The sequence below is a fragment of the Engystomops pustulosus genome, chromosome 6 (assembly GCF_040894005.1).
Source record: "Engystomops pustulosus chromosome 6, aEngPut4.maternal, whole genome shotgun sequence".
Taxonomy (NCBI): Eukaryota; Metazoa; Chordata; class Amphibia; order Anura; family Leptodactylidae; genus Engystomops; species Engystomops pustulosus.
In genome coordinates this window covers 53,422,061-53,446,985 of record NC_092416.1, presented here as the reverse complement: position 1 = coordinate 53,446,985, position 24,925 = coordinate 53,422,061, and the positions used below count along the sequence as shown (strand labels likewise).

The 24,925-nt window shown below is 41.9% G+C and overlaps 1 protein-coding gene across 1 annotated transcript; it reads right to left on the bottom strand.

The window, feature by feature from the left end:
- Window positions 1-3,219: 3,219 nt before the first annotated feature.
- On the bottom strand, window positions 3,220-24,651 carry ZMYND12 (zinc finger MYND-type containing 12). Its single transcript, XM_072156124.1, has 8 exons — window positions 24,308-24,651; window positions 23,732-23,873; window positions 17,965-18,136; window positions 16,202-16,371; window positions 10,149-10,271; window positions 9,290-9,398; window positions 7,087-7,232; window positions 3,220-6,092 (listed from the first exon to the last, which is right to left on the bottom strand). The coding sequence occupies exons 1-8, from the start codon at window positions 24,415-24,417 to the stop codon at window positions 5,961-5,963; spliced, it is 1,104 nt and encodes a 367-aa protein (XP_072012225.1). The 5' UTR covers window positions 24,418-24,651; the 3' UTR covers window positions 3,220-5,960.
- Between the last annotated feature and the right edge of the window lie 274 nt (window positions 24,652-24,925).

The following is a 24,925-nucleotide window of genomic DNA, read 5'->3' as shown; positions in this document are numbered from 1 at the left end:
AAGGTGCTGAATACACACTTCTAAAAATGTGCCACGTGCCAAACATCTCATATTTACAGAAATGTAACTTCAGATGGAAACAATTCATGTTTGTAGCTATGACACTACCTTTTTATTACAATATTTAATTGACAAGAAGGGATTATGACATGTTAAGATACCTTTGGTTTCTTCTTTTCATCTTTATATTTGATCTGTTGGAAATGACTAATTAATTTACTTTGATGAAGTGTGATAAAGCTCCCAATAAAATTATGTGTACGGATTGATCAAGGTTATGTCTATCAGGGTAAAACAACCACAGAGGGTGTAGATTCTCTGCATATTTTTATATATCTTTTTGAGTTTAGAACAAAAAAAAAGTTGTTCATGATGGCTCCACCTGAATCCTATGGCCAGTATGAGCTTTGACAACCAACTACTATCATAAAGGGTGTAAATGGCTTTCTCTTTCCACTTGCTGGATAGTAAGGGGACAAAGAAATTCCAAATCTATCTTTTTTTGCATCAAGTTATTTTTATATTCCTTTGTATATAATCACTCCCTGGCCCAATGATATTTATGTTCTCAACAGGTATGAAATCTAATGATATCATTGACCTTGTAATATTACATTCAAACAGCAAAAATCCTGCTACATTTAGGTAGAAAAATGTGTCAGTCCTCTCTAATATGGAACTATCTTTAACACAGGGAAAATATCATAATGCAACCTATAGACGGCCACATTGCTTTGAGCTGGATTTAGCATGAACTTGATGCATGATTTACATAGATAATAAAACAACAAAACCCAACATGTTGTTATCACTTTATAATAGGTCTTTATTCATAAGGGATATTGGGCCTACTGCAACAATCATCATAGAAGCGCACCAATCAATATGGCACAATTTTTAACTATAACCATTGACAGTTTTTTTTTTTTTTTTAGTTTCTTTTTTCACTGTAATATTCAGTTTGTTATCACTGAAGTATATATGTACAATCTTTGGATTAACAATTTTAGAGGAGTAGAAAAACATTGCTGCTTTCTGAAGGATGCAAAACCACTCCTGTCTATGGGTTATGTGGAACTTCAGCTCAGCCCCAAAAAGTTGAATGCACATGGTATGTATTATGTGCGGAAAATATGCTGCATTATGTAATATCGTTTAAATACATGAGATTTTATAAATTTCATGAAGAAAATGTAGTTTTTTTCAAGGTGTAAACTCAATTGAATGAAGGAATTTTTCATCTGTATCATATCATTATTCTACTGTGAATTACCCGTAGGTGAATTAATGAGTATCCAACTGCAAATCCGAAAGAATTCTGCATGGAAATTCGGAATCCATGTATGTGGATATACCTCTTGGTTTTTAATGCATATATTTATGCAGATTTAACACATAAAGATCTGTATATTGTACTGGTACCCTTAAAATTAATTAAGATGAGCTCTGATACCAGATACAAGCTATGGACAGAAGTGGTGCTGTTTTTGGAATTAATCATTTATATTTATCTAATCCTTTAAGTTTATCTTATCTACTAAGCAGCTTCTTGGTTACATATGTTTTCCGGAAACTAGTGAAGACTTTAAGGAGTGCTGAAAGTCTACATGAATACTCATGTGGGGGTTCTAATGACAGCCCTTATTACTTTTTGGGAAGCCCCTTTTTTGGGGCAAGCAAGTGGTATTTGAATTTCTATATCAGCCTGCTGGTTTGGGACTTCTTATACAGTCACACAGGAGCAACGGATGTCTCAGCATAATCACATGGCAGTTTTTACTATGGAGGAAATCTGATTATTTTAACAGTATAAACAATACTACACTAAAAATTGGTCTCCCCAAAACATTTTAACAGAATTTTGACAATGGTAATTTAATATTGTGAGGGACACATTTATCATTTCTATTGGGTTCTTTTACTATGCACATGCACTTATAGCTGCATCATTGGAACCTTTTAGGCAATGTGGTCTTGTGGTTATTTTTGGCCGTATTACCCATAACTCACATGATACTAACACAAGACATCCTACAGTATGGCTGCGAGCTTGGACTAGTGGAAACGGGGGCATACACCCTCATAACACTACTTTGAAGTTTGAGTTTGCAATTCCAGAAAGACCTCTTTAAGCCTAATCCCACCAGATACCAACCTTTGTAAGTACACGATCTGTAGTAAAAGGCATGAGCAATCCAATGTGTTCACATAGATATATAGCTGTAGGTAGGCTGTAATAATATACATTGTATGTGTTTTCACTGCTTGTAGCTCGCTGTGCCTATCTTCAGCAATGTTCACAAATGTAAATATATGTAAAACTGAACCATGTGTAAAAAGAAGGCAAAAAAAGAAATGTTCAGTAATACTATTTATTATAAGCCTGTTATTTTATCATAGTTTCTTTGTGATGGGGAGTGGAGACTTCCTTCCAGACCCAAACTCACAATGGCAATGTAACACCAAAATGACTGTTTTGCGCTAAACATAACAGTGAAAATGATTTTCCTAATAAACTTGCTGGTACAAGACACAGTGATGGCCTCGTGTCTCTTTATTATTGATCCAGATAATAATTTCTGAGAAAATGATTTGGACAGCTAAAGGTCAAGGAGGAGCAGATATTAGAAGGTAGGTAAATGCTTGTAGTTCTCGTGGAGCAGTTATTCTGGAACATCTCTTCCTAAAACGCCGACGGTTTCTCTCTTATTTCTCCTGCATGGTTATGAATTTGACAACCAACAGTTATTAGTCACTTATACTACTAAAAAGGAACCTGTCATCAGAGACCCTTTTTTGGAATTCCCCATGTCCTTCAGACATTAATCATCATATCCCCAAACAGTTTTTATACCATTTCTGCCTTTTATTGTTAAAAAGATAAATTAGATCAAAGTTTTTGCCTCCCTGCCAGTATGTTTCCTGTGTCCTTGGGGAGTGGTCTCAGTAAGCAACAGGTTCCCTCGCCCTCTGTGAAACACTTGTCACACTGCATTTAAAAAAAAAAATCCCTCCTTCCTTCCTCCTTTCCCACTCCTGCCCCCTCCCTCCTCTTCTTCCTGTATTAGCTGACCACTGCAAGTGAAACTCACGCTTATGCGGTCAGCACCTCCTCGGGTAGGCATCTCACTAGGGCGTATGCGCAGAAAGCAGTGAAGATGGTCCGGCTATCTCCACTTTATCTGCACTGTGCAGAATAAAGGTGCTGACCGTGCAAGCATGGGTTTTGCATTCTGTGGTCAATGAGTACATGAAGAAGAGGAGGGAGGTGTTTTTTTTTTTAATGCAGTGTGACAAGCATTTTACAGAGGGCGAAGGAATCTTCTGCTCGCTCAAAACATGCCCCGGGACACAGGAAACATGCTGGCAGGGAGCCAGGCAAAACTTTGACTAATTTATCCTTTTAACAATAAATGGCAGAAATGTTATAAAAACTATTGGGGAATATGATGAGTCATATCTGAGAGGCATGGGAATTTCAAAGGACGACAGGTTCCCTTTGAACCAAGAAGGGGTATGGTTTAAGGTTGAAATTCAATGATATAATTGACCTAGTAATATTACATTCAAACAGCAAAAATCCTGCTACATTTAGGTAGAAAAATGTGTCAGTCCTCTCTAATATGGAAAATATCATAATGTAACCTATAGAAGGCCATATTGCTTTGAGCTGAATTTAGCATGAACCTGATGCATTATTTACATAGATAATAAAACAACAAAACCCAACATGTTGTTATCACTTGATAATAGGTCTATATATATGTCTATACATCCCATCACTTATTTCCTGAAGTCCTAAACACATGCTGATGTTACAGGAGAGCTATAGGCTTAATGCTTCATGTGTGGTGGGAATGCCCCCGGAATCCGACCTTTTGGATGTACACAAAGCTTTCACTGGCGCCACTGTTTGTAAAACCTCCAAGTTAGCAATTCTGGTCAAGGTACTATTAGGAAATTTGTCCTCTGCTCTTCCCTTAATGTTGCCCATACCACAGTCATTTTCGTAGGAGATTGTTTGTGACTCCCTCAATGTTTGAGGGGCCCAGGATTTTAATAGAGTTAAGCGCATGGCGGAACCTTTCGTGGAGGATATTTCCCCTCTCATCTGCCTCTTCAGCATCCTTTCGGCCCCATTTACCAGCCGAGTCGGAAAAAGGCCAAAAAAGGTCTAAAAGTCTTGATAAATGTGTCGCAAGGCATTTTACACAGTTTTTTTGGCACTGATCTGCCTGAATTCTGGCGCAAGTGAGTTAATAAATTCTGCCTTCAGTATGTTTTCTCTCGAAGTTTGTTTGTGTTGCTCAACTATCCCAATGTTGTGAAATTTTCCTAATAAAATCAGATTTCATATAAGCAAGAAAATTACCTTTATGTTGGTTTTGCTAGTGACAAAGTAAAAAGTGTTGAGATATAAATGAAATTGGTTTTAGGAAAATAAGAAAAATGGCCATTTTATTTTTAAAATATCAAAGGGTAAAGAAAGGATGGCACTCGTACACAGATATGTCCTGTTGATTGCCCAATGTATCCTGTGCTACAAGCAAAAGGTGGCCGACACCAAGCCACAAAAATGTAATACAAATAAAAACAAAAATATTAAAAAAGTTATTTTTCATTTTTATGACTATCCACTGAATTTAAAAAGTTTTGTGTGTGTGTATATATATATATATATATATATATATATATATATATATATATATGCGATTGACCAATTTTAAGCTGTGAAATGTCAGGTATGTATGAAAACAGTGTTTATGAAATGTATATCAATAACAATGATTTATTTTATCTTGTATACTAGTGCCAGATTTTTTGCTTTTATGTTAGACATATCTTGCCTATAGACTTTAAGTGATACTGCAGTTAAACTACAATAAAGTAAATACTGCAATGCCAGGCACTGGCCTTTTGTCATACAACCCCCTGTGTTCTGTCTGAAGTGAGATTATATATGTTTTGATATCTTACCAATGTACAAAAAAATTATTTAGCTCATATGCCTGGAGAGAGTAGTGCAATAGGGAATTTAAATGTAATAACATTTTAGAAATCTGCATCAAGTTAATACAATACCATATATTAAGATTATGAATGGCTTATTATAAAAAAATATTTATAAAGAAATCATGTACAATTGTGCATGGATGTGATCTCTATCGGCCCCTGTGATATCTGTGAGTAAAATCTAGGAGAAAGAAGGGGATACCATGGTTTTACACCTTAATGAGCAAGGACTATACAATGAACTGCCTGTATTCATGACAAGCTTATAGCAGTCACCTAAAAAAGGCCAAAAGAGAGAGCTCACTGCTTACTTTCTACACTGGGGGGTCTCCAAGAAATCATGAGAATGGGGGTCGGCAAGTGGCCCCGAGTGCTTTATGTGAATAAAGCAGTTAATTCTCAACCACCAATCTTCTTTCTTCTATGAGCCTTCCGGAACAACTGTCCAAAATCAAACCAAAGAGTTGGCTGAGTATGCACCCCCACCATTCTATTTACAGGGGGCACTTGTAGACCCATGTTTTCATAAATGCTGGGGTCCCAGGCAGAGACATAACTTAAATCTGCTAGGCCTTAATGCAAACCTCTACCCCCCCCCCCCCCCCACTAAAATGTATAAGATATAACAGTGGTGTTTTGTTATATGTAAGAGACTCCTTTCAGGGTTCCCTGAAGCACAAGGGCCCGGGTGTTTCCATAACCACTTCACTCTTTAAAGTTATGCGTCATGTCACAATGACTTCGCATATTTCCCCCCTATCCTGCTGCTAAAGAACCATGGTAAACAATGTCATCACATACAATATATGACACGTCTGCATTATTTAATAACAGGAATATTCTAAAATGTGCAAATTCTATTACAGGGTATATGCTTGCAATGGTTATGTTGTTGAGGGAGATTTGAAATTGTCGCCTTTGATGATCCATCTGATGATGCTATTGCCTCACTGGTAAGAACCTGGCTTGGTATTCAATTTACTTTCAATGTTCTCTAGTAGGATAGTGATGGCGTCTGACTGATCATCCTTTGGTAGCTGTTCATTGATCTGAAGTAGTTTCTTGCCCCATTCGCTGGCCTGTGATAAAATATTATAACATCAAATTAACATCATTTGACCATAAATATAAGATATGTGTTCACATTTCGCTAACTTCAATTTCAGCAAGTTGTTTAACATTAACATTGAGCAATATTAATAAACATGGAGATATCGGCCTATTCTCTATACCAGTGGTGGCGAACCTATGGCACGGGTGCCAGAGGTGGCACTCAGAGCCCTTTCTGTGGGCACTCAGGCCATCAGCCCAGGACAGAGTTCACCAAACAATACCAAATCCATCAAATCTTCCTGCAGTTCTAGGCAACTTCGATGCTGCACTCAGTGCTATATTACAGCGACGCTTCATTGGCTGTTTGGAACTGCTTCAAAAAAGAGAAGGTGTTGAAAGAAGTGCATTATCTTTGGAGATCATCCTGCTGAACCCTTAATTCTTCATGTACAGAGAGACTGTGGACAGAGGCTATGAGAGTCTGAATTTGCCCATCTTCTTTCAACTGTATTGGTGGCCTCAGGCGGCTGATACAATTGAAAGATGTGGAAGAATAGGTAGCAATAAGTTACTGCTTAAAATGCCTTGTTGGCACTTCATAGTAAATAAGTGGATTTTGGTTGTAGTTTGGGCACTCAGTCTCTAAAAGGTTCGCCATCACTGCTCTATACCATTGAGACTTTGGTGATGAAGGTTTGTCCTTGAAAAGCCCTCGCATAATGTCCATACAAAAAACAAAGGAGCTCCTTCTATGGAAAAATCAGTCCAGTCTCCAGAGGTGACTGGACATAGCCTGGGTAGCAGAAGCCTTATAAAGGGCTTAGATCCCTTATTATTGCTGATTGTATAGAGTTCTGGTTCCCTACATCCAAACACTCAGCCGTCCCCCGTGCCTCTTTCAATTCTTGGATAAACTTTTTTCAACTGTCCTTTGAAAAAATAGAAGTTGACCACAATGGAGACGTAATAATGAAAAGATTTAACCAAAAATATTACTGATGTATCTCCTGAAAAACTTACTTTTTGAAAATCTCTGCTGAGGAAGAACAGCATAGTCATGGAATGCAGGACCTTTGCCATCTTGGAGAGTTCTTTGTTTGGTGCCTGTTCTCTGATGTCATATATGGCATTGAGTATCTGGAGTGATTCAGCTTCCTGGTTTTCATCTAAAGAGGTGAATGAAATTCAGTAATGTTAATAAATCAATTGGATCTACTGGTGTATGTAATTTACAGCTTTAGGCTACCTGCACATGAACATTATTTTGGTTTGTGTGATATTCATTTTTTGAAATTAAATCTATCATCAAAATCCAGCATTATAAACCAGGGACACTTACCAATAGATCCAGGCACCACGACTGTGGTATCTTCTTATATTTTTTATCCATGGCCTCCTTCCTTCTATATATGGGAGAGGGAAGTGCTCCTTGTAACAGTTGCATTATGTCACTTGCATTGCCTGAATCTATGAGTAAGTGTCCCTGGTTTATCATGCTTGCTTTGATTGTAGATTTCCTTTAAATTACACACTCACGCATTCATTTCTATGGACCTATGCACATGAGTGTGTTTTTCAGGGTTCCATGTGCAGGCTGTAGAAAACTTAGAGCAGGACCTATTCCTTGTCAGGATTCAAGGGTAGTGGATCCACTGTACCACCGTGAGCAATGTCGTAAGCCGACACCTGGGAGCGGAGTCTAAGTGACACACGGTTTTCACTAGAGCCCACTGCAAAGCGGGTTGGACTTGCTGCGGCGGGATAGCACCAGGTTGCTCCACTGGGGTGACTTTGCTCGCGGTGGCAGCCAACGCGAAGTACAGAATCAGGGAGCAGAAACGTGGTCGTGGACAGGCATTGTGCTCAAACAAAAAATTTTGCTGCACAAACGTAGCACAAGCGTTTCACACCAGTTTTGTTTGATTCGGTTAATGTGGGGGGCTGCTTGACTTTTTGACCTTTACAATTTGCTCTATATCTTCAAAACAAAAGCAGCACAAACAAAAATTTGAGCAGCACAAAGCAGCACAAACATAGCACTATTGTTTGGCACCAGTTTTGTTTGATGTGGGTAATGTGTGTGTGTGTGTGGGGGGGGGGGGGCTGGTAGACGTCTGATGACCTAACTTTTATTAATATCTTAAAAACAATAGCGACACAAACGAAAATTTCTGCTGCGCAAATTAGCACAAACTTTGCACAAATGTTTGACACCCACTTTGTTAAATTTGAACAGGGTGGGGGGGGGGGCAACTACACTCTGGTATGCTGATGACATATGCAACAACCCTGCTGATAAATAGAGTAGGTAGTTGTTGTGATTAGCACCCTCTCCATATTAGGAGCTGCCTAGGGAGACTGATCACCTCACTAGGAGGTCTCCAGTAGTGGGGAACTTTGTAATTGCATTTGGAATCATGAGTGGAGCACCTGCCTGTGCTGCAGAAGCCAGTGTCACACTACCAGGAAGCAGAGGTGTCTTAAGCCTGCTGCCTGGCACCTGTAGCCAGTCAGGAGACTAGGCTAGTAGAGGTCCACAGTCCAGATTCGGCTCCATCCTAACCAGCCCAACCTGAAGTTACTACCAGGCTGTGACCTGTGGACCAGCTCTCTCCTACCAGCTTTCCAGCCTGCTGAACCTGCTGCTGATGTTAGACCGTTGTCTGCCATTGAAGTCACAATAAAGAACTGTGAGTTGATCTGCACAACGTGCCTCCATGTAATCCCTGGAAAAGGCTGCTTCACTATTACGGGCTCCCCATCCTCCATCACCCAGGGATTCCTATGTACACCACAGGGGTTGCCCCACCGATTCCTTCAGCCTCTCCTTCCACTTTTCTTGCACACACCACCTGCTGGACACCTTCCAGGCTGTAGGCCTGTCCTCTGGTCCCAATACCATGCACCATGACCACAGCGTGCACAAGGCCGCATAAGCCAGCCACTCCGGTATTCTGGGCCCCAGCTGTCTATAACCACTGAAGGAAAGGTCAGGCCCCGGTGGGGGATGTTGCACATACAGATCGCAAAAATAAACCTCAGACCCATTGTCTGTGGCCCGAGAACAGCAAACATTCTTATGCAGGTAAACTTAAGCTGTAAAATGTCAAATAGATAAACTATTAATCATAACAATGTGGTTCCCATGTCCCCTCTTGGAACTGAAACATTGAGTACTAGATTAAGAGTTGTGGCTTACTGGTTTATACATTGGAGTCTCTACCTAAATATTCCTGATCAGCATCATCAAACCAAACCGGCCCACTTCTTAATGATGCTTGTAACTGAACGTCCACCAGTCTGCTGAGATGATTGTGCCATATATCAGTGACCTGTAAAACAAAGAAGCATGCAGTTACCTTCAGGCCACCAATGCAATTGAGCGCTATATCATGTATAGTATATGTCCCTGTTAAGGCCAAATATGGAGGTAAACATAGTAGACCAGTAGGATGTGAATATAGGATTGCATATATCTCTAGCCAATAACAAATCTACATTTCCTAGACTACTGGAATATGAGATGTGAGATTTAAGATCAGCCCTTTTTTAAGAGATTATGCCCAAAGTGATACCCTATTATGGCAAATGACCTCATATAGGAAGGTCCTCTGCTTGTAATTACGGTACTGTATATCAGAAACTCTATATTCAAGATCAGAGAGTAACTTTGCATGAGTGATTCCTGCTCAGACACACACAAAGCATGTATGGCTGTGTATGCGAAAAAAACATACATGGATGAGGCTGCCGCCAGCATGGACAGCCGGTTGCTGAGGATGACAGATGTTTGACGCAGATTAATAAACTTATTTCGTTTAAGAAAAGGGGTTGTGAAATAACTTCTTAAAATATGCTTTTGGGAAAGCTAGGTGACAGACAATATGGGAGTATTAAGCTTAAATCTGGCACAGAGTCTTCCCAGGCTCCTGAATTGCTAACCTTTTGAGTTGTACATTGTTACGTTATCCTAAATTACTGCTAAGTAGATTATGAAATCATATATAATAAATATTTTTAGTGTTATACATTTACATATTGTATATGATAGTGTTTATTATAAAGGTAAAGGAATGACCTACCTCAGAATATAGAGAATCAGCAATATCCATTCTATTCTGACGGAAAAATATATTGGCCATATGGAAGAACCCTCCGGATGTGCTGATATGACTTGGCCCTGAAACTGTACTTGCAAAATAAACCTAAAAAAAACAAAAATTAGAGGCATTTATTTTATTGCTTGTTTGATGCACAACTCTGTATGCAATATACAGCATATGTTCTAAATTCTATTGGGGAGAGGCAGGGCCCATAGCAGGCTTCTGCCAACATATTTGTATATTCACACATGCAAGTTACAATCACACATTTATACACTCATGGGCACACATGTAGAACATATACACAGATGCAGTGCAATATACAAACATACAGCATATATACACACATACAGTATAGAAACACATATACATATACAGCATATACACATCACAGACACAACACATATACATCTCATATATGTTATTTACATATTATGCTACACAATGTGCATAATATGTATATAATGGTGCAAATCCTCCATTCTTTAGTGTGTCAGGTCAGACGACAGGGTCCCCTGACATATCGGGCCCTGTAGGGGCTGCTATCACTGTAGTTACGCCCCTGTTGGGGAGGGTATATACCCACTAGCCAAACATCTCCTCATATAGGGGTTTATCTAAACTAGAAATCCCAGTAAAGATTGGGTCCCCTCTGATGGATTTTTCCACAATGGGTTTTATTTAAAAAAAATCTGTTTAATTCATATGAATGGGATTGACAGAAATTAAGAAAATGTCACCAATATAATCTGCTGTGTAATAATCTTCCATAGGGATATGTATGGTATCAAAATCAATTAATTTTATTGGCCCAATACATCAAAATTACCTGCATCACCATGGTCAGGCCCGGCGCCAGCACCCGGCCAACCCGGGCAAGTGCCGGGGCCCCAGAGGTCCCAGAGGGGCCCACGGCACAAACTGGCAACATAAGTAAGCTCAATTACATCGGCATACTTGTTGCCGATGTAATTGAGATAAGCGCTGCACTCACACTGCCGGCGCGGCTGACAGGGGGCGGCACCGCAAGCGGACCCACACAAAACATAATAGCATTGGCGAGGCAGATGTATTTCTGCCGCGGAGCTTCTAATACTGGACGGTGCCGACGTGATGACGTAACGCCGCCAGCGTCCCTGCTGCTGCACAGTAGACGCTGCTGTCACTCGGAAGATGTAGCAGATGAAGCGAGCTGCCCTTGAGGTAAGTTAGCGTTTATTATTTTTTTCTGGCCACCAATAATGTGTATTTTATTAATTAATGGAGCCTGTGTCTGTGTAGGGGTGGGGGGTATATTAATTCATGGGGTGTGGGTGGTATATTAATAAATTGAGCCTGGAGTGGGGTGTGTATATAAATTAATGGAGCCTAGGGGAGGTGTATATTAATTAATGGAGCCTGGGGGGGGGGGGTATATTAATTAATGGAGCCTGGGGGGGGGATGTATATTAATTAATGGAGCCTGGGGGGATGTATATTAATTAATGGAGCCTGGGGGGGATGTATATTAATTAATGGAGCCTGGGGGGGATGTATATTAATTAATGGAGCCTGGGGGGGATGTATATTAATTAATGGAGCCTGGGGGGATGTATATTAATTAATGGAGCCTGGGGGGGGGGGGTATATTAATTAATGGAGCCTGGGGGGATGTATATTAATTAATGGAGCCTGGGGGGATGTATATTAATTAATGGAGCCTGGGCGGGATGTATATTAATTAATGGAGCCTGGGGGGGATGTATATTAATTAATGGAGCCTGGGGGGTTGCATATTAATGGAGCCTGGGGGGTTGTATATTAACGGAGCCTGGGGGGCTGTATATTAATGGAGCATGGGGGGCTGTATATTAATTAATGGAGCCTGGGGGATTTATATTAATTAATGGAGCCTGGGGGGGATGTATATTAATTAATGGAGCCTGGGGGGGATGTATATTAATTAATAGAGCCTGGAGGGTATATTAATTACTGTATTCTGGCTGGGGGGGTGGGTGTATATTAATTAATGGAGCCTGGGGGGCTGTATATTAACGGAGCATGGGGGGCTGTATATTAATATTGGTATCTGAAGGTTCTACGTTTTTAATGCCACCACATGAGTTCACTGCTAAGGGGCCCAGTGAGGCGCTGTCGCCCAGGGGCCCACTGAAACCTGGAGCCGGCCCTGACCATGGTTACAGACTACCAACAAACTATGTGTAGCCTGATTCTGCAGCCATACTCCTTTATGTCTGCCTGTTATTTCTTGGTAATATATCAAATATAAGTTAGGAAGGCATGGATGCTCAGGACAATTTTGTGCTGTCGTAGGGCAGTTTTGGTAATATGACTATATTGTATCCTGCTGAGCATTTGATCCTTTTGTTTTGATCAAATTTCAGGAAGACATAGAGATCACATGGGTCCTATATATGAGACAAATTATTTGTGGCCTGTGGCCGTGAAAAACAAGAAGAATATTAGCAAAATTGCTCTATTTTGTACTTGGGAAGCAATTCTTAGAGGTAAAATATAAAAAGCACTAGGTTTGGGATATAAGCTATAGTGGCTAAAGACAAGGAGCACTAGGTTTGGGACATTAGCTATAGTGGCTAAACACAAGGAGCACCAGTTTTGGGACAAACACTTAATCCTGATAGACTCCTTCTTTTTGAAGTGCTATTTACTGAGTTATTTTAGGATTACAAGATTCATTAAAATCAAGCACATTACATGAGTTATCGTGCTTCACATGTTTTTAATATTTTTAGATGAAAGTAGTTTTGCTTTAAACGTTTCAATTTACTGCCTGGAATTGATTACATGTAATGGACAATAGCTTAATGCATACTTCCCCTCATGTAAAATGCATCAGAACAGCATATATGTGGTGACAGCACGCTATTTTTATCAGGATAATTATCTGAGCTGCCCATTTATACAAATGGATAGTTTTCTAGGATTTAAATAATATACATCTTTCACTGTAGTAAAGGTGAAGATATTAACTAAAATTTGTAAATTTATACTAGACATTGTCAGGGTCGGTGGTAGTGAATTGGCAAGGTACAGAATTGGAAGGCAGAATCATCCAGAGTCCAGAGTCGTGGAAGAGCAGAAAGTCAGGGGACGTAGCACAAGGTCAAGGCAGGCCGCAGAGAATCAAGGCCAGGAACGTAGCAGGAGGTCACAACGGATATTACACAGGAATTGCAAAACCAAGCTTTCTCTCAGGCTAGGAGGCACAATGATCCAGCAGGGGTCAAAGGAAAGGCCGGCAACTTAATAGGTCAGCAGGAAGCCACCGCAAATTAGCGACACAATGGCCAGAGGACTAAGGCCATCACTGGAGCGAGGAGAGGCAAGTGAGCCTGCAGCCTGACTGGTAGGACACACATACCCCTTAAAAAAATCCATTATCTCAGCCCTGAAGCTGAGCCCACAAGACTTTCCCTACCTACTTGTTCAAATCCACCCTAGGGTTTGGCAAGTAACTGGGCAAAAGTTTCTGCCTAACTTTTAAGTGATAACAACAGATGAGGACAAGACAAATAAAAACAGTCGCCAGAGCCAAGGCAAAACCTATGGGTCAATGAAGTACCAAATGAAGTGCCAACCTTTTGTCTATCGAGCAAGCCAAGGGGTCAGAAGATACCAGATATAAGCAGACAAAATACACACAAGCTTGATCAAGTGTGAACTATAAAAAAACACTGAGGATGGGTTCCCGGGCTCTTTTATGTGATAATCCTGGTTCAAACACTGATAGGATAAGGATTTTGTCCCATCACAGCAGGTTAACTGTTAGTGAACCAGAAATGAGAAGACTGGGTGTGGTGCATAATTTATCAGAACTGCCAAGAAGAAACCAGATCAGTGTTCACAATAGTGAAGACAGAACAATGTTCATTGGCAAATCCATAGCTACACCTTGTTGACCAAGGATGTTGCCAGCACATGTATCCTGAATGCAGAGAAATCTACAATTTCATTAATTCACAATTGAGCACGGAAGTTGCTGTCTGATCTATATTCTTTTGGCCTGTTTCACGGGATGAGCCCTGTCAATCATCAAAGGCTACATTCACACTGACGTGTGCCCTCCGTGCATGTCGGTGGCCGGGAGAGAAGGAGGGGGTGAGGAGGAGGCGGTCGCTCACCCTTGCCCCTCTCCACAGAAATATATGGTGCACGGCGCCGTATTCCGGGTAAAGTTAGGACATGTCCTATGGTTCTCCTGACTACAGAACGGTATGGTACCGCACTGTGCCCATACGGCGCTGTGCGCCCATTGCCGGCTATGGGGGACGTATATATACGCTGTATATTCGTCGTCTGTATATACTACTCCCATACATGTGTGTGAATATAGCCAGGTGCTGGTTCATTAAACTGGGTAAAAGAGGGTGAACTGGACCTTACAGTCCATTGCATGTCTCACCAAAAGGCTCATTTAAATAAAATGTTTTCTTTTGCATTCAGGTCATAGAATTTCTCATTAATGCAAGATGCTAAATACTTCACATTCAAGTCAATATGTTTAATTTATATGTTACTGGGGAACTGACAGATATACAATGTTTTAATATACTTTTACATTTATCTCAAAAGATATTTACTGAGGTGAAAAATTAGTGGAGTTTTACTCAACAATTGACCATCAAATAAACCACCTCCAGCAGTGCCTACTCTTTGCATCCTCAGCCAGTCCGCTGATCCTGCCCCCTCTTGTTGCAGGTGGTGCAGCCTGGCAGTGCACACGATTTATCAATGTGTTTGTTGTTTCACAAATCGGCTTCTGGGGCAGTGTCCAGTCACTGCATAAATTCCTCATTCACCCATGTTCAGCTGCTTGTTAGAAAGGTCTCCTGGATAGCAATTATTTGTATACTCTTTGGGGCACATTTACTAAGGGTACGAATCACTTTTTTCCGCCGGGTTTCCGGAATATTTCCGTTTTGTGCCGAATTGCCCCAGGATTTTGGTGCACGCAATCGGATTGTGGCGCATCGGCACCGGCTTTCACGTGACAGAAATGGGGGGCGTGGCCATTGGAAAACCTGACTGATTCGAAAAAACCACGGAATTTAAAAAACAAAGTGTGTTGCAAAATCTATCACTCACATGCACCGGGAATAGGTTGATGAACTCTAGCGGACTTCGGCAGACTTCAGTGCAGCAGCGACACCTGGTGGACATCGGGCGCACGACCTTAGTGAATCACCGGAAGACCCGAATCCTCGTCGGAGAACGCGACGCTGGATTGCAACAGGACCGGGTAAGTAAATGACCGCCTTTATGTACAATTGCTGTGTTTCTGACCCCTTTTGTTTGTACATTTTAGTTTTTTTCTTTACCTTATGATTTTGTACCCCACTGCCATCTTTGTTTTAACTCGGTTTGCCTGACCACACTATTTAGGTACAATCACCCAGTTATTTTTCTCCACCATTTCCAAGTAATAAGTGCCATTCTCATGGTTTCACCACAATGTGAAAAGTGTGTATTTTTCACATTCCTTGATGGTTAACAGCTCAGTGCTGCCGGACAAGGGCACTTGTGCTGGAAATACACACGCATGTAACCAATGGGGCTTATATTCAAATTTCTATTTTACTGGGTAAGAGGAACCAAAGAAACCAGAGGAAACCCACTGAAACCTTATTCATAAGTTAACCTTGGTTGAATTTGAACCCACCATCCTAAGGCAATATAGTACTATCTACTGAACCATCATTTTGCCCATGAACTCTAAAATAGTTCTCCAGGATGATTATCCTTTCAGAGGAATATAGATCACACACAACCCTTTTTGAATATGAAAAAATAAATGTGAATGATTCTCTGATTTACAACTTTTCACATTGCCTTTATACTGGCCAAACACATTAGATTGAAGGGGTTTTTCCATCATTGTAACTTATCCCCTTTCTACAGAACAAAGGTTAAGTTATAGATCGCTGGGGACATATATGGAAATATGTTGTTGGCCCAATGACATGAAATTCTATCATATTTTCTTTTAACAGACATTACAATTCTGTACTTGCATCATTAGACAGATGTCGAAGTGATTCCTCAAATTCCCCCTTGGCAGAGTAGAGTAGTCCGAGGTTGCGGTGCAGTTTGGATCTGATGGAATTGCTGCAGTCTGTAGTCTTCAGCACAGTCCAGTAAGCATGAGACAGATATTCTTCTGCCTGAGTCAGGTGTCCAAGTCCTAGTTATACAGGGACAGAAATACAAAATAATCAGACAGCAGAAAACTTGAGGATGCATTACACATTTTACCTTAATCTCATCTAACTGTTAAAAGAATATGAATCCTAAAAAGCAGGTACCAATTAAAGCTGGGACCTGATGGATGGTGACCAACCTAAGGGCTTACAGTATAAATAAGCTTCACACAAATTTACTTAATAACTAGGGTGAGTTTTGCTCCCCCCCCCCATGCTGAACATCTAGCTATACCTCTGATGCTTCCAAAACCTTTTTAATTTAATGGGCACATGAGGACTTGTTTTTTTGAAGTAAGAGGTGTATTTCCCAATGGGTTAATTTTTGGGGTAAAACATTATACAAATTTATTAGCTCCTGAGGAGTAGAAAAAAAACCTCTATTCTGGCACTTGTTTTTTTTAACTAATTTGTTTATGCAGTTCATTGTACAGTATATAAAACATGATAAAATGATTATGTAAGTTACTATGATTAAGGAACTACCAAAAATGTAGAGGTTTTCTCATATTTTACTATTATACTTCTTTATTTTACTACAAAAACACCTTTTTGAGGAAAATTCATTTGATAATGTATCACCATATTGTTAAAGCTACAATTTTAACAATTTTGAATTTTATTACTGTCCCACTAGATGATTTACACTTAGCATGATCTGTTGTTGAGAATTATAGAAACAATCTACCATCTGTGATGGTAGGTTTCCTTTAAGACATTTGTTTAAGGCTAGGTTCACACCTCACATTTTGTATATGCTAAGATCATTCACCGCTAAGCATACTGCATTTATTGACATGTACTGTCAAACGGAGGCAAGGTTTTCGCCTTAATAGATACTGTGTAAAAAGCACAATGGAAAGACGCAGTAACATAAGTCTTACCATTCTGGTGCCTGCGGCAGACCGACACTTACATTCAGGGAGGTTCCCTAGAGATATCACTGTTCATATAAGGACAGTGACATCACTGTGGAAACACTCCGAACATTGGCAGCAGCATTCATGGGGAAGGAGGAGGCACCAGGCAATGTGGGATACATATACTGTAGAGTGGGATATGTCTGTGCTCTCTAAATGAAGAGGGATAAATTCCTGTCCTCATCTATCTGCTGTGGATGGGACTTGAGTAGACTTTCAGAAATACTGCTCACTACAGGAGAAAGAAGGCATAGAGAAGATGTTTTCCTTAATGCAGTATATTACAAATTATGCTATTAACATCTGCACTATTAATTTTTGCAGTAAAAAATTGCTTAAATGTTTCATAAAACTTGAAATAACCAGAACTAAAGAGCATTAAAGAGTTTGTATGTTCTCTGTGTGTTTGCGTGTCTTTCCTCCGGGTCCTCCCACACTCCAAATCATACTGGTAGGTTGATTACATTGTGAGCCCCAAGGGGACAGGGACTGATTTGGCAAGCTCTGCACTGCGTAATCTGTGTGTGCTATATAAATAAAGGAATTATTATTATTATTAAGAGTTAGTTACATTGTGATAACATAAAGAGCAGAATAATTGTGACCATCTGCAAAATCAAACATATGTGTAAAGGTAGTGTAAGCTGCCTCTCTTACCAATGTTGGCTTCAGCAAGGATTAGGTAGACTGGCACTAACTCCACAGATGCCAGGCCATACACATCCACACTGAAAGACAGGGAATGGGTGGCTGCAGGGATCACGTCCACATGGTGTCCTTCATACAGGAGTCTCTGAGCTTCCTTTGTGGTCAATTCAATTAAATGTTTCTGCAGGAATAAAAGGATAAACACCATTATTCACTTCAAAGTGATATCACTTTATCTGATCATCAGAAGATCTAATGACTTAAATGTAAGAAAAACAATATTAAATCCCTCCTTTGCATAAAATGTAAGCAGTTCTTATGTGCACCAGTGTCACATTTACAACATGTGGTACCTCTCTGATCATCTGACATCATAGAAAGCATTCAGAAGGGACACAGACGTACGACAGTAAAGAATTACAAAATTTATTCCAGTTTGTACTTCTTTAAAAGTTACCTCTGGACAGGGGATAACCTGAAATGTTGGTACAACCCCTTAAATTTCAGCAAAATCTTGTACTCCCCATAAAAAAACTGAGGCTGCTCTTATATTAAAAGGTGGAATTGGTGAGTGTGGTAATATGTCCTCTTTAAAGGGAACCTGTCACCAGGGACCTCATTTTCACTGAAGACAGGTTGCAGAAGCCCATCACACCTGCAGTCTGTGTTACTAACTCCTCAGATCTTAGCCCCCCCCCCACCTTTGTACTCCTGTACAGCTCCTCCCACACCACTGATGTCATCTCACCAGGCTTTGAGCTCTGTGATGGAGCAGGAGGAGGAGCACAAAGGTGGGGGCTGAGAGCTGAGAAGTCTGCAGCACAGACAAGTCACATTGTTTTTTGAAATGCATCCAAACCAAAGCCCAACCCCTGTGACTACCCCAGGATTTTGTCAGGGTGCAAGATAAGTTATAACACACAATTTTATTGTAATGCAAATGCTTAGAAAAGGCAGAAAGGCAGATTTGTAATGCAGCTGTAATAAGCTCCTGCAACCTGTCTTTAGTGAAAATGAGGTCCTTGGTGACAGGTTTCCTTTAAGTGGAACCCATAGGCAGAAACTGATCTAATAAACAACTACCAGTATGATTTTAAACAGATTAACACCCTCCAGATCAAGTTTTTTTGATGGCCCAGCATTATGGCATAATCTCAAAAATCTATACAGTGAGATATAAATCCAAGGGGAGTAGAACATTACTTTAGTGCTTAACCCATTTGCATCAGAAGAAGATTGCAGGACCCTGCTACTGCTTGGGCCAGGCTCTGTTAGTAAGTAAAATCACACACACATTTTGAGCCTCTGCACCCTTAACAACCCAGGTTACAAAACTATAACAGTATTTAACAGCAAATTAAAGTTTAAAAAACTATGCTCATTTATAAATTTGGAAATCAACCATTACAGAAAAAAATTATATTAATTGCGATCAAAAAACTTTATGAACCCCAAGTGTGTACAAATAAAATCTACAGGTCTTATAGCAAAAAATAATCCCTCACAAAGCCAAATTACTAGTTTAGTGGGGTAAAATGTACTGACAGGTTCCTTTTAAGTGACTAGGGTGCCATGAAAGAAAGTTCTAAAATTTTAATCCCCTAATGATGTTTACACAATATAGATCAATTTAACCCCTTAGCTTTTATTGCTGTTATAGCTCCTATCACTTAGTGATAGATTCCATAGTTGTGGGCTGGGACTCTTTAAGCAGACAATTCATGATTCCTCTGTGCTATGAGATGTTGTGTGCTGACATTGGGGGTCATTTACTAAGGGCCCGATTCACGTTTTCCTGACGTGTTACCCGAATATTTCCGATTTGCGCCAATTTCCCCTGAATTGCCCCAGGATTTTGGCGCACGCGATTGGATTGTGGCGCATCGGCGCTGGCATGCATGCGATGGAAATGGGGGGGGGGGGGGGGCCTTGCCGAACGAAAACCCGACGGATTCGGAAAAAACGCCGCTTTTAAAACAAAAAATCTGTCGCAGAGCTTGTACTTACCTTCACTCAGCCCGGCGCGGTGAACTCCAGCGCGTTCCAATGCTTTTCAGCGCAGCAGCGCCACCTGCTGGACGGCGGAGGAACTGCCTTAATGAATCCCGGCCGGACCCGAATCCAGTGAAGAGAATGCGCCGCTGGATCGCGAATGGGCCGGGTAAGTAAATCTGCCCCATTGTCTATGAGCAGGGTCGGTCTGGCCCGCCGGGGGGCCGGTGAATCCCCCGGTGGGCCCCGACATGTAATAGCTGTATATATAGGTGTAATGTGTTCTATATGTGTGTGTATATAATGGTATAACATGTATTAGGTGTGTGTGTGTGTGTGTGTGTATGTGTATATACAGGTTTTACATGTGATATATGTGTGTATATGCAGGTATACCATGTAAAGGGTGTAGATATAGGTGTAATGTGTGTGTGTGTATATACAGGTATAACATGAAATAGGTTTATATATAGGTGTAATATGTAATGTGTGTGTATATTTATATATAGTGATTGCTGGGGCTGTATATAGTGATTGCTGGGGGAGCTGTATATAGTGATCGCTGGGGGAGCTGTATATAGTGATTGCTGGGGGAGCTGTATATAGTGATTGCTGGGGGAGCTGTATATAGTGATTGCTGGGGGAGCTGTATATAGTGATTGCTGGGGGAGCTGTATATAGTGATTGCTGGGGGAGCTGTATATAGTGATTGCTGGGGGAGCTGTATATAGTGATTGCTGGGGGAGCTGTATATAGTGATTGCTGGGGAGCTGTATATAGTGATTGCTGGGGAGCTGTATACAGTGATTGCTGGGGGAGCTGTATATAGTGATTGCTGGGGGAGCTGTATACAGTGATTGCTGGGGTTGCTGTATACAGTGATTACTGGGGAGCTGTATATAGTGATTGCTGGAGGAGCTGTATATAGTGATTGCTGGGGGAGCTGTATACAGTGATTGCTGGGGGCTGTATACAGTGATTGCTGGGGGCTGTATACAGTGATTGCTGGGGGCTGTATACAGTGATTGCTGGGGGAGCTGTATACAGTGGTTGCTGGGGGAGCTGTATACAGTGGTTGCTGGGGGAGCTGTATATAGTGATTGCTGGTAGAGCTGTATACAGTGATTACTGGGGGCTGTATACAGTGATTGCTGGGGGAGCTGTATACAGTGATTGCTGGGGGAGCTGTATATAGTGGTTGCTGGGGGAGCTGTATACACTGATTGCTGGGAGAGCTGTATACACTGATTGCTGGGGGAGCTGTATACGGTGGTTGCTGGGGGAGCTGTATACGGTGGTTGCTGGGGGAGCTGTATACGGTGGTTGCTGAGGGAGCTGTATACAGTGATTGCTGGGGAGCTGTATACAGTGATTACTGGGGGAGCTGTATACAGTGATTGCTGGGGAGCTGTATACAGTGATTGCTGGGGGGAGCTGTATATAGTGATTGCTGGGGGGAGCTGTATATAGTGATTGCTGGGGGAGCTGTATATAGTGATTGCTGGGGGAGCTGTATACACTGATTACTGTACGCTGTATGCATTTTGTACTACATGGCGGTACACTGTATGCATTTTGTAGTACATGGCGGTACACTGTATGCATTTTGTACTACATGGCGGTACACTGTATGCATTTTGTACTACATGGCGTTACGCTGTAATTATTTTGTACTACATATTACATATATGGGGGGGGTGGTCTCTCTATGGCTCGCCTCGGGCAGCATAAAGGCTTAAATGCTTCACCCCTGTATTGGAGGCCCCTGCCAATGGCTGCAATAGTACTCAATGCGGCCGGAAGCGGACGCTTGGGTACTATCACTGAGTGCGTGCACCGCACTCAAACCTTAGATGCTGGAGGGAATGGCAGCATGTATGGGGATAGCAGTTTGCATGGGGGGCATTAATAAAATATGGAGGGGGGGATGGCAGTGTGTCCGACCAGTATTGTAGTCCCTGACTTACCTTCTAGTGTGAGACTGCTCTCAGCTTATATACTGTTATATCTATAGGGTCAGAGAGCCAGGTATAACTTGTCTTTGTGGTGCGGGCACCAGAGTAGGGTTATTGTCATCAGTTCTTATAAAGGTTTTCAGCATTTCCTTATTGGAAGGTTGGTGCAGTGCGAACACTTACATCCCTAACCACAGCCCAGCCACCAGCAGAAAGCCCTGGAAACCAGGGGTAACTCTTATACTATCCCTAACCACAGCCCAGCCACCAGGAGAAGCCCTGGAAACCAGGGGTAACTCTTATACTATCCCTAACCACAGCCCAGCCACCAGCAGAAAGCCCTGGAAACCAGGGGTAACTCTTATACTATCCCTAACCACAGCCCAGCCACCAGGAGAAGCCCTGGAAACCAGGGGTAACTCTTATACTATCCCTAACCACAGCCCAGCCACCAGCAGAAGCCCTGGAAACCAGGGGTAACTCTTATACTATCCCTAACCACAGCCCAGCCACCAGCAGAAGCCCTGGACACCAGGGGTAACTCTTATACTATCCCTAACCAGTGCCCAGCCACCAGCAGAAAGCCCTGGAAACCAGGGGTAACTCTTATACTATCCCTAACCACAGCCCAGCGACCAGCAGAAAGCCCGGGAAACCAGGGGTAACTCTTATACTATCCCTAACCACAGCCCAGCGACCAGCAGAAAGCCCTGGAAACCAGGGGTAACTCTTATACTATCCCTAACCACAGCCCAGTCACCAGCAGAAAGCCCGGGAAACCAGGGGTAACTCTTATACTATCCCTAACCACAGCCCAGCGACCAGCAGAAAGCCCGGGACACCAGGGGTAACTCTTATACTATCCCTAACCAGTGCCCAGCCACCAGCAGAAAGCCCTGGAAACCAGGGGTAACTCTTATACTATCCCTAACCACAGCCCAGCGACCAGCAGAAAGCCCGGGACACCAGGGGTAACTCTTATACTATCCCTAACCACAGCCCAGCCACCAGCAGAAAGCCCTGGAAACCAGGGGTAACTCTTATACTATCCCTAACCACAGCCCAGCGACCAGCAGAAAGCCCGGGAAACCAGGGGTAACTCTTATACTATCCCTAACCACAGCCCAGCCACCAGCAGAAGCCCGGGACACCAGGGGTAACTCTTATACTATCCCTAGCATTAATGCCCTGAGGTGATATCACCACTGCAGCTCCTGTACACAAACCAAGAGCTGAGCACTAGCAGAGAGGGAGGGAGAAAGGGCTTAGCTTATCCTCTGCATCACTGCCCCCGCTAGTGCTTACAAATTCCCTCATCCCAGAATATTTATATGCAGTAGTAGGTGGGCCCCCAAAATCTATTTCACTGGTGGGCCCCAGGCACCCCAGTCCGACCCTGTCTATGAGTGCCTGTGCTTGTCTTGTAATGGAGGGGGGAGGAATCTGATCATAGTCACAAGATTTATTGTTGGATCCCGGGGCAACCAAAATTGTGTACACCAGGATTGATAGAGACAAGTTGGAATTATATTTGTGAAATGCTGTATTTTTGTTAATAACAGTGAATTAGAGAATGTGTTATTTTGTTATCCTGAGTATAATTAAGAATCTTGTCTTTGTGGGAATACCCCTTTAAGTCCTTTTTCAGAAATAATCTTACTTATTTTTTAAAAAAGATAAATCAATTTATAAAGATAAAATAGAACTCAAAGCCACATAAAATGATATTCTGCTAAAGTAATCTTATTGTAGATGTGTTTTCCTTTAGTATAGGGGCTGTCACAATGGATGGCTTGCATCTACAGAGAGTAAATGAGAAGCCCTTGTACCTTTCTCTGTAATAACTGCTCCATGGAATGAGATCTTTCTGCTGCAGAACTCAAGAATGGCGCTGGTGTACGCACTGGGATCAGCAGCTGGCATATCTTCTCATGGATACTCGTCCAGTCTGTCCGCTGGTGCTCCACATCGCTGGTGAAAAAGGAAAATCAGTAATATTAGTTAATAAAATCTAATGTATTGCAACCAGATCAGGGAGAAATGCAACTCTAGGAATGATCTTACACACTGCTGCGGTGCTGGAATAGACAGGTGATATAAGGGAAATAATAGAAACAGTTGGCAATGGTTGTGTGAATAGACCCTAAAAAAAGTTTCAAATATTCCAATAAATGTAACCATTACCATATACTAAAATCAGTTTATCCCATATCTGTTAGCCCCCTCTAGTGGTCACTGACTGGATGTGCAGATGTGAATGTGATTGTCTGCGCTCCCTGGTGGTCACATATTGCAAGTGCAGGTGTAAATGAGATTATCTGCGTCCCCTTATGGTCACCGACTGTAAGTGCAGGTGTGTGTGCATGTAGCAGACGAGCGTTTATATGACATCCGCTGTTACTCACCAGTAATAAGTCACCTTGCAGCCTCTGCACTGTATATGAGCCGGGCTGCGACACAGCTCGCACTGCAGCTTCACCCCTTTAGGGTTAGACAGCGGGTTCACCTTCGCCATGAGATCACTGCAATGTGTGACATCCAGCTGCCGGGAAGCCGGTTGCTAAGGACGCTGAGATTGGTTGATAGGTGACGTCATTATACAGACTGCAGCGTGTTGTGATTGATGACAGTACAGCGGTATCATACTACAAGTACCTCCCCCTAGAGGCTCCAGGACCAGGGCCGGCAGTGTAGCAGCAGCCTCGGCAAGCGGCTATGGTGACTCCCGGCTGCGTTATTACTATTGCCCACGCTTCCCTTCATAATGATGGCACCGGCCGCCGCCACCTTGCTCGTGCGCATGCGCGGAGACAGAGAGCACTGCGGGAAGGAGGAGGAGGGGCTATATTTATATATAAGAGGAGCGGCGCGGCCGCCATTTCGCAGCTTTCTGTAGTAGAGGGAGCGGTGTGGTGTAGAGCGCTTTATATTGATGAAAAAAAGATTTTTTTTTTTTGTAAAAGTAAGCATTAGGGAAAGGAGTTTGATACAAAACTAATGGGGTGAGGGGAGAAGAAAGTGAG